This window comes from Cavia porcellus, unplaced genomic scaffold (assembly GCF_034190915.1).
Source record: "Cavia porcellus strain 051 isolate PalLab524CR breed Dunkin Hartley unplaced genomic scaffold, mCavPor4.1 scaffold_6, whole genome shotgun sequence".
Lineage (NCBI taxonomy): Eukaryota > Metazoa > Chordata > Mammalia > Rodentia > Caviidae > Cavia > Cavia porcellus.
This window is the reverse complement of record NW_026947489.1, coordinates 27,178,025-27,197,808: the sequence shown is the minus strand read 5'-3', so window position 1 is coordinate 27,197,808 and position 19,784 is coordinate 27,178,025. Positions and strand designations below refer to the sequence as shown.

The window sequence follows — 19,784 nt, the reverse complement described above, 5'->3', positions numbered from 1 at the left end:
TCAGATAGTTGTTTACTGTAACTCTTCAGAATCAGAGATCATATTAAGCAGTTTTGAGGGAGGACAAAGCACTGACTTGGGAATCTGGAGACCTAGGTTCTAGTCCTGCCTTAATCATTAACTGGCCACAATTTTAGAAGATGACACTGAACCCCAACAGTTCTAGCTTCCTTTTCAGCTCTAAAATTTCTTGTTCTGAAGAGAAAAATAAAAATAAGTAAATAAATAAATCCTGAATATAAACCTAATGATTAATAATCACACCTAGACAATGGGTATAAACTAGGACTGTTTTAGGCAAAAAAGGCGTTGTTGCCTCGATAGCCTCCATGTGACCCTCTATATCCCCCAAAATTTGTTTTTCTTAGGTCTGTATTTTGTTGGGTTTGTTTCAGTTTTACATTATACTAACTAGAGAGTCAGGAAGTTTGAATTCTTTTCAGCTAATGCCACATATGATGCTCTATGAATATTTTAGGATGCAATCCATGTCCTCATGCTAGATTTCATAAAGAATATCTTCTCTAGTTCAAGATTTAAGATTTTATACATATACACAGACAGACAGATAGATACAGATAGACGTAACTTGGAATTTTTACTTAACTCCCAGAAGGGAAAACAATCAGTAACAGCATACTGCTCATACAGTGATTTTTTTTTACTGTATACTCAAAAACAGATCCTTGTCCTTCAAAGCAAGGGTCAAAATATAAGGATGTGTTGGGGCTGTGGGTATAGGGCAATGACGTGCCAGGCTTTGCCTGGTGAGGAGTAGAAACATACAACACAACCTAAAGAGAAAAGGTAGACTGGTATACATACTGACAACTTCTGAGTCATTACAAAGCTGGTAAAATTCTACCTAGGATCCAACAAATAATTATATTTTAAAAATGCAACCCCAAATCTTAGATGTTCCAAATACTACTGTGCGTGAGCATAAACTTCAGTTAAGGCAGCTCAGCGCTGACACAAGCATGCAGCAGCACCTTCGTTCCTTCCATCTGGTAATGTGGTTGGAGCTCAGAACAATCAAGAATCACACTCACCGCTAGAACTTTCACAGAAGCTCTGTGAGGCATGGGCAGAATTCTTCTCGAGCTGCCCAGCCTCTCCACCTGAGCCTGGCTGCTTTGCATTAGCTGTTTTGGAGTCTTCTGCTAGTGAACTGTCGGTTTTCTCTGGAAGCTGGCACTGCTGCATTTCTCGCTCAGGTCCAGGAGCCTCATCTGCTCTCACTAAGGGAAAGGGAGGCTGCGCTGAGTCTTCCTCTGCAGGTTCCTTTTCTGTAGTCACTGATTTCAGACCTCCATCATAGTCTACATTCTTCTCTTCCTGGGGATCTAATCTATTCTCAGCACAGGGTTCTGTTTCTGGAGCAATATCCGCCCAGGACTGGGAATCTGAGCATTTCTCCACTCCCTCCAAAGGTTCACAAGAAGCATCAACTCTGGGAGATGGCTCCTTCACATCTACAATGACAACACTCGAATCCTCAGAAGTAGCTTCCTCCCAAGCTTCCTGATCTTTATGTTCTAATTCTTGGTCAAGTACTGGCAGTTTCTGGGGGGAATCAATACTAATCATGCTGCTTTCAATTTCCATAGCTTCTGGGCATTCTTGTTTGGGGATTTCCTTTGGAAGACAAAATCCTTGGGACTGAGTTTCAGTCAGAGAAAGATGAAACGGAACATTCTCTGTATTTTCTTCTTTGGACTCCTCTCCATGACTTTCACAAGGAGTCTCCGGGATTTCTTCTACCTCAGATCCCAAAGATCCCTCCTCTGGCTGGTGTTCTGTAACTTCCATAGCTTCCTCTTGATCTAAAACACTAGAAAGTGTCTCAGCTCGAGTAGCTGGAGAAGGAACTGCCTGACTCCCTGAATCACAAGTGAGATCGATGCAAATGTCTTCAGTTACAGTTTCTTCTCTTTCTTTGAAACCAGTGGCTAAAATACTCGTGTTATCCTTATTCTCTGTGTCACTTCCTTTTGTCTTGTCATCATTCTGATTCAGTTCTACTTGGTCATGTGGTGCTGGATTCATCAGGACACTGTCACTTTCAGCAGGAACAAGTTTAGAATTGAGAACTGGAGATAAGGGTTCAGTATCCTCAACTTGTGAGTTTTCTCCATCTTCATCAATTCTATGAGAACTCAAGCTCTCCATCTTTGGGGACTGACTGTACTCACTTGCAGAAAGCATCAACTTGCAAGAATCCCCTGTCAAAGAGAGCCCAAGATCCTCAGTGGAATTCTTTGGTTCAGTCTCTGAAGTTTTAGAACACTCAACAGTCAAAGATGAATTATACAAATCGTCACCTTTCTTGTCATCATTTGATCGTTCTTCCAAACTTGGTGATGGGATGAAAAGGTCCTAAAGAAAAAACAAAAAGTGACAAATCAGCATTTATTCATAATCTTGTCTTCTTTTCCATCTAACCCTTGCATTCTTCTACAATTTCTAAATCAATTATCCAAGAATTAAAGAACTCTAAAGACTATAATCCCAGAAATACAAAGCTCAGAACTGTATCTTTTATCTACAGAAGTCTCTCTAGCTAATGCCTTTCCTAGTCAACCTACTGATATAGAATAAGCGTAATTCAAACAAAAACCTAAGTGGAGTACTTTACCCTTTTGAAAGATGAAGACACTTAAAGTTAACTGCACATCATCAAGCTATTAAAATCACATCATGATGGAATCCCAATTACAGTACTTAGTAATCATTTAGACATACTGCCTACAGCACCTGTTTCAGATCTCACATGGCAATATGTACTCGTTTTACTTCCTACTATTTCACAATACACTGACATTCATAAAGTACCAGAATTCAACATTATCACTGCATTAGTCAGCAGAGAAATGCAAATTAAATTCACACCTAAATTCCACAAAAGTTGAAAAACCACAAATCCCAAGACCTTTGTAACAACTGCAACTCTCACACAATGCTGATGGGGATGCAAAGAGGTAGAACTACTTTAGAAAACAGTATGATAGTATTTTACAAAGTTAAATTATCATGACTCAGAAATTCTGTTAGTAGGCATTTACTTAAGAGAAATAAAAAAATATGTCCACACAAAGTTGTATATGCAAATGTTCGTAGCAGCATTAGTCCTAACAGTTCAAAACTAGAAGCTATCTAAGTGTCTGTCAACTGGTGGCTGGATAAGCAAACTGTGGATGTCCGTATTATGGAGTACTACTCAACAACGAAAATGGCATTAAACATTAACATATGCAAAGATTAAACAAATTTCAAAAATAAGCAAAGCAAAAAGAGTCTACACACAAAAGACATTATTTCATGATATCAATTAGGTAAAATTCTACGCTTGCCAAGGATAGAGAGAAAAGTGGAGTGGAGAGAAATCAACTAGAATGGATTAGAATTATGCTACACACCTGTAAGCACTGCCAAAATTTATCCAACTTTATACACTAAAAATAGCATTTCAAATTTCTGTTAGTTCATCAAAAGAACAGTGTGTGTTTTCATTGTTTGATTGGTTTTGTTTGTTTTCTGTTTTGGTACCAGGGATCAAACTCCGAACATCACACTTGACAAGCAGGTACTTATGCCACTAAGCTAAATTCCTGGCCCCCACTGTTTCTTTGATCATTTTTTCATTTCTAAATCTTGTAATGTGAACAACTACTTTTAAGATAACAATATGTAATATATTAACTAGTGTTATTTCCTATTTTAAAAATTCTGTATTGTTTTAATCCTTTTTTTAAGAAATGGAATTTCATTTTATGTAAATGATACTTTAATTTCTAAAATAGGAGAAAATAATCCAAGGTTTCAATATGTTTTGAAGAGTTAAATATTATTCTGCCTTACATAAATACTATAAAACTCTAGACATAGCTGTTAAGGCATTCATTCACTCCATGATTTTTTATGAGAGTGGGTACCCAAACACTGTATATTTCATAACTTGGTATTTCAATGGTTGGTATTACTATTTATTCTATCAGCATTAAGAATGATCAAAAATTTAAACTTGTTCATATACAATCAGATATGACAATATAAATTGGCTCAATATTTCTAAAAAAGCAGTTTAGCAATGTAGAACAGCTTTAAAATCCTGTATCCATCTGTTTAACCTAGTAATTCCATTTCTGGAAAATTAATCATTGGAAGAACATTGAGACTTAGCTATAAAATATTCACTGCTGCTGGGGATTTAGCTCAGCGGCATAAGCGCCTGCCTTGCATGCAGGGAGTCATGAGTTGAGTTCGATCCCCGGTACTGATAAAAAAGGAAAAAGACAAAAAAAGTAGGGGCTGGGGATTTAGCTCAGCAGCATAAGCGCCTGCCTTGCAAGCAGGCAGTCGTGAGTTCGATCCCCGGTACCGATAAAAAGGAAAAAGACAAAAAATATATATATATTCACTGCTACTTTATTAGAAGAATAGGAAACATGAAACATTTTTAAATGCCTACTATAGATTTAAAAATTATAATACATCCACATGATACAATTCTTTTTTTTGTTTTGTCTTTTTCCTTTTTATCGGTACCGGGGATCAAACTCGTGACTGCCTGCTTGCAAGGCAGGCGCTTATGCCGCTGAGCTAAATCCCCAGCCCCCATGATACAATTCTTTATAGTACTGTCGTAAAACTATGTGATAGAAGGATATTAAATACAGAAAAGCCAAGCGTGGCAGTGCACATCTATAATCTCAACACTTGGAAAGCTGAGGCAGGATGATCACCTCAAGTTCAAGACCAGCCTGGACTATACATAGGGAGTTCAAGGACAGCCTGAACTACATAGTGAGATCCTGACTCAAAAAAGGAAACACTGGCCATGCATTAAGTAGGAATAGTTTCCATTTTAATAAAAAAAAAAAAGAAGTATGTGAATATATAGTTTACTAGTCTTTTTCATATAATTTTCATTCAAAACATAATTTAAAAAGTTAAAACTTGTTACTTCTGAGACAGGATAACTGATATTTTTATCTTTTTTAACTGTACAACATCTGCACGAAATATATATATGCTTAGTTGAAAATAGAAGGATTTCAGAATTGGGTAAGGTGGCACACGCCTGAAATCCCTGCCCTTGGGAGGCTGAGACAGGAATGATCACTGCTAGTTCAAGGCCAGCCTGAGCTTATAAAGTAAATTCAAGGCCAGCCTGAATTGCAGATCAAGACCTTCTCTCAAAAACAAACAAGCAAGCAAACAAAAACAAAACAGTTTTTTGAAGGAAGGTTTCTGTGCCGTTAGGACTCAAACTCAGAGCTCACAAATTAAGCAACTAGTCTACCACTAAACATGCCAGATCCCAAATGTTATTAGATAAGCTGATAGATAAGACACTGCTAATAAAACTACAAATAATTTCTTAAAAATAAAAAACCATGTAACATAAAATTAACTCATTTTACAATCAATTTAGTGACATTTACTACATTTACAGAAATGTGCAACCACCACTTCTACCCAGTTAAAGACATTTTCACCACCCAGAGAAGCCCTGTACTCATTAAACAGCTGATTCCCATCACAACTACCTTACAGCATTACTGAAGTAAATACTGATGTGATTTTTTTTTTAACCAGAATTTTTATAACACAAGTAGAATTTCAATCAGTCAGAGCACAATTCAGGAGTTAGTCACCCTGCAACAAACTGCATTTCCTAAGACTGCCTGGGGGTGTCTGTTCCCTATCAATCCACACTGCTGGGGCTCCCTGCAGATTTAGTCATAATAACTGCACCAAGTGAACAAAATGTCCCAGAACTCTAGATAAAGACTTACAAATAACTGTCAGGACTATGTCCAAAGCACCGACTTCTAGGTACAGATCCAAATTCATAGTATATCTCTAGTCTGAAGCTGATCTCAAACATACAAAGCTTAAGAACCCTATAAAATTTAAGATTTTTATCATTATTTTACCACTTCTACTCTAATCTGTCTAATCTAATCTGTCATCCCCAAAATCAAGAAAAAGAAGTATTAAATATGAAACTATGTTCTAATCTTCTCTCCATTACTCACATACTGGTGAAGGGTCAAAGAAGCCATGCAATTAACAAATATGTTAGAAAAGAAAAAAATTCACAAAATTACTACTGTGTATCTTAATTTTCTCGTTTTGTAACTATCTACTGATACATATTTACATCTTGTAATATCAAAATTAAATTGACCTGGATTCCAGTAACTAAAGTACAGATGAAATAACAGGTATGCAAAGGTTCTTCACTAAAAATAACATGCAGAATTTTGAAACATAATTTAAAAAGTAGGGACCTTTCAAGTAAAACTCGCAGACTGAATACATACCTAATTTAACTCTTTCTAAAATCCTCCTAGGCAAAAGGTTTTAAAAAAAAAAGGGAATAAATTCTAGCTAGAAAAAGTCTAACTTGTGATCTCAGCTACCCAGAGTTCAGAGCAGGAAGACTGCAAACCTTATCCTAGTCTGGGCAATTTTATCAAGATTTCTTGTCTCAGCCAGACGTAGTGGCTCATGCCTATAATCCCAACTCGGGGCTGAGGCAGGAGGATCTTTGCAAGTTCGAGACCAGACTGGGCTACAAAGTGAGCTCAAGGCCAACCTGAACTGCATAGAGAGACCCTGCCTCAAAAAGACAAAAAAAAAAAAAAAAAAAAAGATTTCTTATCTCAAAATAAAAAGTAAGGGCTGGGGAATAAGGGCTGGGGATGTAGTTCAGTAGTACAGTGTCCTTGAATCTAATCCCCAGTACTGCAGGAGGGGAAAGAGGCATAAATGCTCTAGGAAAAGAAAACAAATGAAAAGATAACTGAAAAAAAAATTATACCTGGGGAATTAGCTCAGCAGCATAAATGCCTGCCTGGCAAGCATGAGGTCACAACTCTGATCCCCAGTACCATAAAATAAAAAATAAATTATGGAAGAATAGTAATCTATTTGGCAGATTAGCAAAAGTTGAACTTCTAAACCAACAGAAGAGAAAGCCAAAAAGCAAACAGAATTGTACCACTAAACCACACTCATCTCCCCAAAAAAGATTCAGGATTTGGCAGTAACACCAGGTAATTCTGGAAGTGGTGGCGAGGGTGGTGCTAAAAACAGGAGTGGAAATCTATGCAAGCAGCAGCTCAACTCTCATATCCTCCCCTTCTTCCTGAGCTGCTTCTGCCCTGGAGAGCAGACTGTCCCCGAACTGGAGGGCAAGGGCACAGTTAGCTGTAGGAACTATACTGAAACCTGGGAGATTAAAGGAAAATGTACATATGGCATGGAACCTATACTTCACAATATGTACCAGTCTCTTGGTCCCCTAAACCCTCTTTCCTCGATGGACTTTCAGTACAATGACAGCCAGGCAAGTATACGCTCGATAGGAGCCTGGATTCCATCCTGGGGAAACTGATGAGGCCAGACAATCAAGACTGTGACATCAGGACACAGCTAACAGTGTCCCAACAGATCACACATCAGGAACTCTCAGAAACAAGCCCCAAACACCAGCTTAGGACTACCCTCATTCTAGAGTGGTAGTCTAGTATTTCACTCTTAAATTTTATCAGCAAATAATGGAGCAATCCCAGACATCTAAGGAAAAACTACTTTAAGAAATCAAAAGCAACAAAATTAGGCTGAGAGTGCCGTTCAGCAGTACAGCTTCTGCTCTGCATTAAAGCCCTGGGTCTGATCCCCAACACCAAAAAACTAAACCCAAAACAAAATGAACCAAAACTAACACTTATCAGACCTGCTGTGGTGGCACACCTGTAATTCCAGCTCAAGAGGCCACAGCAGGAAGACTGCTGCACGTTCTTGAGGCCAGTCTGGGTTACATAATGAGTTCAGGATCAGCCTAGACTACATGATGAAACTCTGTCTGAAAACAAAATCAAACAACAAAACAAAACTAACACTTACCTGGAAGAAATAGTGACGATTTGGGAGGTGGGATTATTATTATCTTTAGAGACAAAACATAGTATATTATGCCCATAACAAAAGGCTATTTTAAAAGAAAACAAACATTAAGAAGAAAAAAGCTGAAAAATCAAAAATACAATTACTAACTCAGAGACATTACTAAATCAGAGAAAGTTTTAAAAAATGATTAAATTGCCAGGGATTTAGCTCAGCAGTATAAGCGCTCACCTGGCAAACACGAGGTCATGAATTCAATCCCAAGTACAAAAAAAAAAAAAAAAAAAAAAAAAAAAGATTAAACTCAGCAACTGTACCTAACGGTATATGTAAGGAAAATAAAACCATTTCCTAAAAACAGAATTGTGCATGAATGCACACAGCAGCATTATTACAGACAACATAGAAGAAACAGCCCAAAGGACCACTATCTGATCAAAGATTATTAAATCTGGGCCTCAGGGCATTATTCAGCAACAAAAAGGAACAGAATTGATACATGACAACATGGACGAACCTAGAAAACTTTTCCCTAAGTAGAAGCCAGCCAGGGCCGGGGATTTAGCTCACCAGCATAAGCACCTGCCTGACAAGCATGAATGAGGTCATGAGTTTAATCCCTGGTACTGAAAAAAAAAGAAAAAGAAAGAAAGAAAAGAAGCCAGCCAAAAAAAGACTACCTGGAGGCTGGGGATTTAGCTCAGTGGTGTAAGAACCTGCCTAGCAAGTGCAAGGTCGTGAGTTCAATCCCCCATACCAAAAGAAAAAAAAGATAGAAAACAAAAAAAGACTATCTGTTGTATAATTTCATTTATAGAAAATTTCCAGAAGAGACTAATCTATACAGGTACTAAAAACACAAGTGCCAACAAACATGGTTTTGAGGAAAGGTAAAAGTATTCTAAAATTGGACTGTGGTGATGAATACTAAAAGTGAATTAAAAGCCACTGAATTGTGACCTTTAAGTAGGTGGACTGTGAATTATAGCTCAAAATAAGGTTATAAATAAAAGAAAGATGGCTGAGGCAATCACTCAGGAAGCTAAACATTAGCAAGATGAGAAGTTATAAAACAAATTACGAAAAAAGTCCATTTGAGGAGTTTCAACATCCAAACAATTAGTATTGAGGACAGGAGAAAGGAGAGGAGGGGAGGAAATTAAAATAATTAAACTTCCCTAAAATGAATAAAGGATCTGAGTGTCTACATTGAGAGGGCCAACCAACTGTCCACTCTAATGAATAAAAACAGACTCATGAATAAAAACAGAGAGGGCCAAAGACTTGGGGGAGATTTGAGACTGCCGAGGGTAGAGAAGATCCTGCAGGATTCCAACAGAAAGAAGAACAGATCACATATTAAGGAAGGCCTGATTCTTGTCAAGAGTAGCATCTGAAGTTCAGAGATAACAGAGCAAGGCCCTCAAACACTTCAAAGAAAAATATTGCCAATCTGGATGCTTATATTCCTTCAAACTAAAATACAAATCAAGTATGAGAGCAGAATGGTGGCTCCTGGAGAATGTCCTCCACCAGGAGACAGCAGCTAAGTCTCCAACACAAAGGTAAAGGGGAGCTCCATGGATGACAGCCACGGGAGGTGACAGCTAGGCACCAGGCACAGAGGGTACTGATGACAACCAGAAATTAGGGGGCTGCAAACCAGTTTTCTCCAAAGAGATGAAACAGAAAGCTTAAGCCTGCTGAACATCCTAAAAGGAGGATCTGAAAATTAGTGAATAGTCTAGGGTTATTTGAGAAGAAGTTCCAAGACAACAATTTCAGAGATAAGCAATAATTCAAACATGGTAAAATAACCCTAACAATCCACCAGCTCTGCTGTGATTACTGCTTACATAGTCCTACTATTAACTCGATGATCTAAACTAAATGACAATGAATTACATTAGAAGATGGGGACATAGCTCACATTTTTTAAAACAGGATTTATAAAAATATAATCATGCTAGGTAGAATTATGGAAATAATCAGAGGGAAAAAGTACTAAAAGTGTAAACCATGCCTTATGATGAGTACTTGGGGGAGGCTGAGGCAGGAAGATTACAAATTCAAACCCCTCTAGGGAATTTAGGAAGTTAGCAAGATCCTGTCTCAAAATAAAAATTAAGTATTCAGGGTTTTTTTGGTTTTGTTTTGTTTTTTATTTTGAGACAGGGTCTCACTATGTAGCCCAGGCTAACCCTGACATCATTATGTAGCTCAGGTTGCTGGCCTTGAACTCATGGCAGTGTCCTGCCTCATCTTCCCAAGTGCTAGGATTACAGGTTTGTGCCACACCACGCTCAAGTCAAAATAAAAATTAACAAAACAAAATTTGAAACAGGCTGGGGATATAGCTCAGTATAAAAGCATTGGGTGGGCTGGGGATTTAGCTCAGAGACTCACATGCTTGCCTGGTAAGCGTGAGATCATGAATTTGATTCCCAGTACCAAAAAAAGGAATTGAAAGTATCTTTGAGTAGAGGTGAAGACTCTGTTTTCCTCCTATTTCTTTTTTGGTTTACAAATGTTTATTAACTACCTAAAATCAAACCCTTAATTTTAAAAGCTATGTTGTAAAGTTCCTCTTCAGACAGAGCAAGCGCGAGAGCGAGAGAGCGAGAGAGAGAGAGAGAGAGAGAGAGAGAGAGAGAGAGAGAGAGAAAGTGTGTGTGTGTGTGTGTGTGTGTGTGTGTGTTTTAAGAGGTGTGGATTGCTCTGCTGAAGCATCTTAAAATATGATTATAAAGAAATGTGATCAGAGTCATCTCAGATTCCAGAAAAACTCTGAAGTACACTTAGAATTACTCACTTGCGTCATATTTTCATTGCTGAGTTTTCTAGCTGCTGCTGAAGGTATTTGGTAAATGCTGACGCAGAACAATTTCTTCCAGCAAGTCCTCATAAAGCTAGATCTCTGCAGCCACGGTTCCCTCTCACTGGTACAGACCTCTCTACAAAGATTCATTCTCATAAAAGTTCTATTTGTTCACTGATCTGCAACTACTGTCTTTAGTATCAGCTGCATTTTCTGGAATATTCTCTGTGCTTTATGTCAGTGCTTACAACTGATCTGCTAACCCCAAAAACTAAAGCCAAAGCTAGATGGTAGTTAAATTTATTTCAGCTCTATATGACTCTTTCATTGCCAGCAATAAATACCCTGTGCAGTACTTACCATGTACAAGGTACTAGTCCAGTAATTCTATACATATTAACTCACTTAACTCTATACAAGAACAGGCATTTAATTTTTTTTTGCCCCTCAGTACTGGGAATTGAACCTACAGCCATTCTTCCACATGCTGGGAAAATGTTCTACCACTCAGCAACATCCTCAGCTCTAAGAACAAGCATTTAGATTCAACATACAATATACACATTCAGAGGAGAACAAGTCACTAAGAAGCAAGCCCTCCTTGCGAATCAGCTCCATGTGCAAGCTGCCACTGCCACCATTAGCGGGACAGCCAGACCCCAGCCTTTCCCCATGAGTCAGCGCCATTTGCGGATTGTGGGGGAAGACATCAACAAGTCACCAAGCAGCAAGCCCTCCCTTCAAACCAGCATCATGCACAGGACCCTGCCACTGCCACAGTAGGGACAGCCAGATCCCAGGCTTTTCCTGTGAGTCAGCACCATTCGCAGGCTGTGGGGGAAGAGAACGAGAAGTCACCAAGAAGCAAGCCCTGCCTGCAAATCAGCACTATGCACAGGCTGCTGCCACAGAAGGAACAGCCAGATGCCAGCCTTTTCCCGTGAATCAGCACCATTCACGAACTGAAAGGAAAGAGAGTAAGTCACCAAGAAGCAAGCCCTCAGCGGCATAAGCGCCTGCCTTGCAAGTAGGCAGTCGTGAGTTTGATCCCCGGTACCGAAAAAAAGGAAAAAGACAAAAAAAAAAAAAGCAAGCCCTCCCTGTGAATCAGTGCCATGTGCGGGCCACTGTGGGGATAGCCAAATCATAGCCTGTCGCACAGGTTAGGAAACCAGACGAGTCAAACCAGCAATCCTCCCATAAACGACCAGCTGATCTGGAGAAATTCAGGTTGCAATGACAGCTACTAAGGTGAAATGCAATTTGATGCTTGTGGTGTTTGGGGTTTCACTGACCTTGCAGGTCTAGGGCCGGTGGTCCTCTCATCTATTCAGAGGATAATGGTACCCAGTGTAGCATCTATGGAGATCTCCTTCTGAAGGTGGTGACCACTGTTAATTCCCTATTATCTTGTTTTAAGTCCTGTATCACTTTCATTGTTTTGTTGGGTCAGGTTTTATTCTATTTTTGTTGTTTGATTGTTATATCCAATGGCCTGGGCAGCTATTTCAAACATAGCAAGATGTATTATGGTGGCCATTTTGGATTTACTGTTGTCTTGTTTTGAAGTCATTTATTGCATTCATTGTTTTGTTTTTATTGATTCTATTCTGTTCTGTTTTGTCTGATTTTTACTATGTCTGAAGGTATCTGCAGCTATTTTGAAGACAAGAGGTATTATGGTTGAAAAAAAATATATATACACATATAGACTCATTTAGATGCAACTAAGGACCTGCAACTCACTATGAAAATTGCATTTCAAATTATGCAAATTAGGTATTAGGGTTGTTTTTTTTTTTAAAGAAAATACATATCAAAAATGTAAAAACCAAGCATTGTATTGCACACCTATAAATCCGCCACTTGGGAGGTCAAGACAGGAGGATCACTGCAAGTGCAAAGCCAGCCTGAGCTACATAGTGAGTTCATGATCATTCTCAATTACACTGCAGGACCGTATCTTAAAAAAATAGAAAAAAATCTAAAAATCATTCTGATGTCCTTAGTGCAGGAATGAGGAAAGAGTAACAAGATTATTGTACATCTACTCAGAAATGTTAGTTTTTGAAAGGATAATACGAAGACAATAACACACTAAATATTATTATGACAAACATTAACAGGGAAAATATTTAAGTGTTATGTCTGTCATAAACAATTTTCTTTTTGAAAAAATGATAGGAGTTGAAAGACAGAATGATGAACCGGGTGTGGTGGCTCATGCCTGTAATCCCAGCATTCAGGAGGCTGAGGCTGGGTGGGGGGGAAAATATCCTTGCGAGTTCGAGACCAGCCTGGGCTACAAAGTGAGCTCAAGGCCAGCCTGAAGTGCATAGCAAGACCCCGTCTCAAAAAAGACAAAAGACAGACAGAATGAGGACCCATAGATTTTTTCAACTTCAAAACATTTTCAAAAAGCTTAAAAATACAGCGTGAAATTTAAATATAAAAAGGTGTCAGGTGACCGCTCTTTTTTGGTCATCTGCCTCCTGTTTCGCACCTTCCAGATATTTAATTATGGTGGACGTGAAGGATCTATCCAAGTCACACATCAGCACCAGCATGTCATCTCAGTTCACTGACCGGCCAGTCTGCTTCATAGGGGGCTGAAAAAGATTCATCCCTCTGGAAAAATGTTTATCCTTTCAGATGGAGAAGGAAAAAATGGAACCACTGAATTAATGGAACCACTTGATGAAGAAATATTTGAAACTGTGGAAGCAGTTGGAAGAGCAATAGCCAAGGCAACCATCATGTATACACCTTAGGTCCAGTTTAGAGAAGGTAACAGTCCTTTTGACCTCAGACTTTACAATGTGAAAATTACTCATGAATTCCCTCAGTTTTTTCCTTTCAGAGTGTAAAATGAGTCTTAATGAATTTTTTTTATGATTACAAGCAGTTACACTGACAAATATTAAAGGAATCCCTTCATAAGTATAGGAAAGAACTTTGATTCCAAATAATTTGTTTTTAAAATTCCATTTATCAAATGTTAGATATTTCAGTCTGCAGTTTTTGATGGAACTGATGTATTATTAACAGTTCTCACCTAAGTCCTTTTTTTTCCCCTTTTATAAAAAATTGTTACTATGGGGCTGGGGATTTAGCTCAGCAGCATAAGCGCCTGCCTTGCAAGCAGGCAGTAGTGAGTTCGATCCCTGGTACCGATAAAAACGAAAAAGACCAAAAAAAAAAAAATTGTTACTACATTGTAGTCAGATAGATGCTGTAACAAAGCATGTTGTTTACATTTCTATTTTATTAATAAAAATTTGAATAGTATATACTATTGGTTACTTCATCTTTATTCTTGTAAGCTTGTATTCAGACACAGACGTGGAATTTTATAACTATAAAGTCAAATCTGCTGGGGATACAGCTCAGTGGCAGCACAGGTCACGAGTTCAATCCTGGTACTCAAATTAATAAAATAAAATAGTCAAATCTTACGCCTATGAATGAAACTCTGTGTCAAACTTTGTTAAGGATTTATTCACTGTCTCATAAATTCTACCATGTTATATTCTTTGATACTCAGAAAGTGATTTTTTGTTCTTTTTTTATTAATGTTTGCAATATGTATTAAATTCATTCATAGCGAGGAATTGGTACCTATATAAATCTCATCTTGATCCTTTTTATCTCTCCTCCCTCTCATCCTCCTCTCCCATCCCTATCATAAAGTGTTTTTGACAGTTGAAAAGAGCAAGAAGTACCCTGTCATATAATTTGTAAAGTATATCTTTTCTGGATTTTTAAAACTGAGCATATATTAATGCCAAACAAGGTACCCATAGTCATTGAAAGAGTTGATGAAATTGTAACCCTTTCAACTGCTGTTAATGATCCTTAGTATATAATTCCTGTCTACCAACATGTGATAGTGGAGCCAGGCAGGGAGGATGTGGCAGTTGTAGAACACAATAGTGCAGAATAACCATGATAGTGCCTACTTAGTTGGATTTTATGTCTTAGCCAACTATGCAGTGAGAAGTTAATTCCAAATCTGTATAGGCTATTAATTATACCCAAAAATACCCATTTTAAATTAATACAATCTTAAGTTTTAACTTTTATCATCCTCAGATGCTCTGTAGATTAAAGGATGTTACAACATTTTGCTATTTGAAGTTAAAACATAGTTGAAAATGAGACCTATAATGCTATCTCAGTAACAGCATTGCCTTCTAAACTAGAGAAGAGATTCGTCTCCAGTTCTAATATTAGCCCCCTAAAGGGTGCTCTGCTTGAAACATCTTGAATTACTCTGCTTAGAAAATTGGAATAAATTAATCTAGGAGCTTGCTATCTGTTGAATAAATCCCTACTGCTAATAATCACAATCTCATATATAGGCCCAATATAATTTCTGAACTACTCAACATCTATACATAAATTTCCCACCAGCACTGCAATCTGAATGAGGAAAGTTGGAACAAGTATAGCTTCTGTGCCACATGTTCCACATTTTTCTTCTCATTTCACTGAGGTGTAATTCACATACAATTTGCCTATTTCGAACACACAATTAAGTAGTTTTCAGGGCCCCGCCATGCTGATTGGAAACAGCCTCAGCCCACATCAGCTGTGAAGCAGGCCCCGCTATGCTGATTGGTAAGAGCCTCAGCCAGAAGTCAAACCATGTCTTCCCAAGAAGACATGCTGATGAGGAAGAGCCTCAACCGAAGTATAACCACACCTTTGCGTAAGCCAGCCCCCACCCGCAGGTGATTTGGAGTGCTCAGGGTGAAATGATAGTAACTGAGGGAAGGGAACAGCCTGATGCTGGTGGTCTGGGTATATACCTACAGGATGGCATTGTACAGTGTGTTAACTGTGGGGGACTTCCTCCTATCTTGTTTTTGAAATCCAGTGTCTTATTCCATTTTACTGTTTTGTTTAATCTCTGCATCTGGTAATCTGAATCACTATTTTGAAGATAACAATGTACAGTATTGTTCTCACTGCTTTGTTTTGTTCCAATTTATTGTTTTGTTTCATTCAATATTATGGGGCTGGGGATTTAGCTCAGTGGCACAAGCACCTGCCTTGCAAGCAGGCAGTCATGAGTTTGATCCCCGGTACCAATAAAAAGGAAAAAGACAAAAAAAAAAAAAAAAAAAAATGTTCATTCAATGTTATGTTTTGATTTGTTTTATTGTTTTGTTTGATTTAGCTATGGACAACTATTGTGAAAATAGCAAGATACAGTATAATTATACACACACACACAGGGTTGATTTCCTATTACCCTGTTTTGAAGCTCTGTACTACTTTCACTGCTTTGTTTTGATTGCTTTATTATTTTGTTTTGCTGGGTTCTATTCTCTTTAAAATAAAAAAATTTTAAATAAAAAAATAAAAGAATGTTAAGTGACCAAAATGTTCTAAACTTAATTGTGACAACAGGCACAGAACTCCACAGATTCAAGAAACTATCACTAAGTAACACACTTAAATGGGTGAATTTTATGGTTTATAAATTATACCTCAATAAAGCTCTGCTTAATGAAAACAAAAAAATATGTGAGGAGAAAGTAGAAACTCTTTGTACAATACTCACATGTGAAAACTCAGGCTGTGATGGGATAAGAAGGGAACCAGGGGTGAATACTGGTGTGCTCTGAGACACTGGCGTGGACACCTGCGGAGGCACAGTACATGCAGATGGGAGAGCTGTGTTTTCTGTTTGCGCTGGGTCATCGGCTTGGAGTTTCTTCTGAAAAGGCTCCACCCTGCCCTCAGTTAACACTGACATATCTACTGGTTCATCTGGTTTAAAAAACGAAAAACAAATAATCACTTGTCAATATTACTTATGTTCCAGCACCATTAACAGTAATTCAACACAAATTTCCCCTCCTAAAAAAATAATCGCTTTAGGTTGGGCATGGTGGCACACACCTGTAACCTCAGCACTCAGAAGGCTGAGATAAGAGGATCCCTGTGAGTTCAATGCCAGCCTGGGCTATGTAGTGAGGTCCAGGGCAGCCTGAACTCCATAGGAAACCCTGTCTTTAAAAAAAAATAATAACGGGGCTGGGGATTTAGCTCAGCGGCATAAGCGCCTGCCTTGCAAGCAGGCAGTCGTGAGTTTGATCCCCGGTACCGATAAAAAGGAAAAAGACAAAATAATAATAATAATAACAATAAAAAAAAAACCTTTTAACTTACAGAACAATAAAATAATAATAGACTGGGTCCTAATAATTCTTTCTGGGTTAAGAGAGAGGAAGAAAGAGGAAACATGCTTCTATTAGATTGAAATCTTGGTTTTGCAAATAGGAAGGGAACCAAGATGGAGAGAGGGAAGAGGATAAGGATATAAAAAGAATTAAGATGCATTATGTAAGTATTCCAATTCCACATGATAAGTGTACTCAATATGCACTGCTAACATGTACTAAAAAAATAAACACACAAATTAATATCTGAAGATATTTACCCATTTACAAGACATGTTAACTTGCCTCCTTGGTCCCTTTCCTAACCCTGTAGAATTCATTTTTCTTATTTTGTGTGGGAATACCCAGATTAATATCACTTAATTTTTGCAGATTTTTTTTTTTTTTTTTTTTTTTTTTTGTCTTTTTGAGACAGGGTCTCGCTATGCAGTTCGGGGAGGCCTTGAGCTCACTTTGTAGCCCAGGCTGGTCTCAAAGTCGCAACAATCCTCCTGCCTCAGCCTCCCAAGTGCTGAGATTACAGGTGTGAGCCACCACGTCCGGCTTAATGCCACTTAATTTAAAAATCACATATTCTGCTCCAGGATGTGAAAGACAGTGAATTTGTTAACCACACTGAGTAAATACCTACATATTTATTATATGAAAACACTCTAAATTTCAGAGTGCAGGTCTTTTTTTTTTTTTTTTTCAGTACCAGGGATCAAACTCATGAGCACACACTTGCAAGGCAGGCGCTTATGCCACTGAGCTAAATCCCCAACATACCTACTACATATTTATAAATTCATTATATTTTCATTAACAACTAAGTATGGAAAGATGGATGCGAAACAAATAACAATGAAAAGTCTTGTCGAGGCCCATAGGCACTAATGCATCAAAGTACTAAGAAGTCACTAAAACCAACACAAATTACTCAAGAGGGAACAAACATACAACACTAGTGTTTTCTCACAATATTCAACATCACCCTTCTTCCTCTATCCCAACCAGGCTTCCCCCAGACCACGCCCAGCCTCAATACCTACCCTTGCTGCTGAGCTGGGCCTCTACCGCACATACCGGTCTACTGCAAGCTGGGGAGCCGGTACTACAGGGCTTTAATACACTGCCACAACTGTGCTGAACATTGTTGTCTCATTTTGTGGCATTTGTCACAATAAAATACATTAAGCACCTCTATTTTAGGTACTACATATGAAAATACTTTGGGTAATAAGACAGCAAAAACCAAAAGCATATATAGTCTCTCGGACACACTGATAGACATATTAAGCAAACGCATTAAATCTGAAATACACTGACAATGATAATACATTACATGAACAAAATCGAATCATACACATAATATGATGCCAACTGTGTAAAAATACTTTATTGTATTTATGCACAGAAAGGATTCTCAAAATCTATATCCAAATACTAATTGTAATTAAATTTGGAATGTGGTTATTACAGGTTATTTTATTTTATTACTCTCCTACACATGTTCCAAATTTTCTAAAATAAGTATTATTAGAAGCATAATAAGGGCGAAAGCATTTTTAACATAATCATTTTTATATATTTTGAAAGTTCACACTACAAATGGAAAAAACTGTTCAAAAATTAACCAAACTTAACTTGCATTAACAGGGTTTTTTGTAGGATGGATTTACCTTGAAGATGTCACTCATCATCTTATGATTAGAATGACATTAGTTTATTTGGCTACTACAAATGATTTGAAAAGGAAACAACTGGAGACAAATACTGAGGCAGGAAGAAAGTCTCATTCTGCAGATAAATTAATTGAAAAACAGCTAAATACATTTCTATAATTACTATTCTTAAAACAGAAAATAGGATATCACAGGCAGCATGTACACTCGGGAGTCAGCTGCCCAAGGTCAAATCCTGCCACTACATCTCAACACTCATGAAGCAGTCCTGGGCCTCCATTTCCTTATCTATAATATAAGGGAAAAGTGACACCTACTGCTTAGATGTTGTGAAGATTCAATGAGAAAAACCATAGAAAGGTACCTGGAACCAAGGAGAAACATGTAGAACAGTGTGTGACACATGCTTAGTTCTCAATAAAAATGGGATACTGTATTATTGGCATACATAAAGAATAAAAACAAGACAATTACAGAATTTATCAGAAAAAGCTTTGCAGAAATACTAGGCATTTAGAATACATTAAATGACTGAACAGGCACTTACAGCACTCTGAAAGAGGTTTAGGTAACTAATATAAAATCAGTTAAGCCAGACACAGTGGTGCACACCTGTAATCCCAGATGCTCAGGAGACTAAGGCCGGGAAATCACAAATTTAATGGCAGCCTGGGCAACTCAGTAAGACACTGTCTCAGTAAAATAAAAAGGGTGGGGGATGCAGCTCACTACCAGAGCATTTGTCTGGCATAAGCAAGGTTCTGGATTTAATCACCACTACTACCAAAAGCAAACAAAATCAGGTAAGTGAAAAGGCTTTCTTGTGAATAAAGTAATACAAAAACCAGTTAGGTCCTTAAAGGAGAAAATTAAAATTTTTACTACCTGCTCCTAGCCATTCTTTGGATAAAATAATAATTGTTGGTTCCTTCTCACCAGAAACATGTTGACATGTTACTGGAAACTAGTACACCACTAATAAAAAAACCAGTTCCTCACCATACTAATTCATTTGTGTCAACTTTAAAGAAACAAAAATTCTCCTTTAATTGCCTTTATAAAAATTGAGTCAACAATACATAACTGAGAAGAAACCAAAGTACTGAAGTGAACGCTTTGCACTAGGTCATATCTCTGAAGGTTAGAGACGTGGGTCTCCAAACAAGGTATGGGACAGGGTGCTAAAGTACA

General features: G+C 37.9%; 1 protein-coding gene and 1 pseudogene across 7 annotated transcripts in view; one reads left to right on the top strand and one right to left on the bottom strand.

Moving 5' to 3' along the window:
- The window catches only part of Tp53bp1 (tumor protein p53 binding protein 1), a 77,924-nt gene that overhangs the window by 42,104 nt on the left and 16,036 nt on the right, over positions 1–19,784 (bottom strand). For 6 of the 7 annotated variants that reach the window (XM_063250170.1, XM_063250171.1, XM_063250173.1 and 3 more), the window contains exons 11-12: positions 16,308–16,516; positions 1,053–2,379 (exon numbers count right to left, since the gene is read on the bottom strand). In XM_063250170.1, coding sequence (XP_063106240.1) covers positions 1,053–2,379; positions 16,308–16,516 — 1,536 coding nt within the window. The remainder of the gene's footprint in view (positions 1–1,052; positions 2,380–16,307; positions 16,517–19,784) is intronic. The other variant, XM_063250172.1, reaches the window with a different exon arrangement.
- On the top strand, positions 13,259–13,605 carry LOC106028843 (replication protein A 14 kDa subunit-like; annotated as a pseudogene).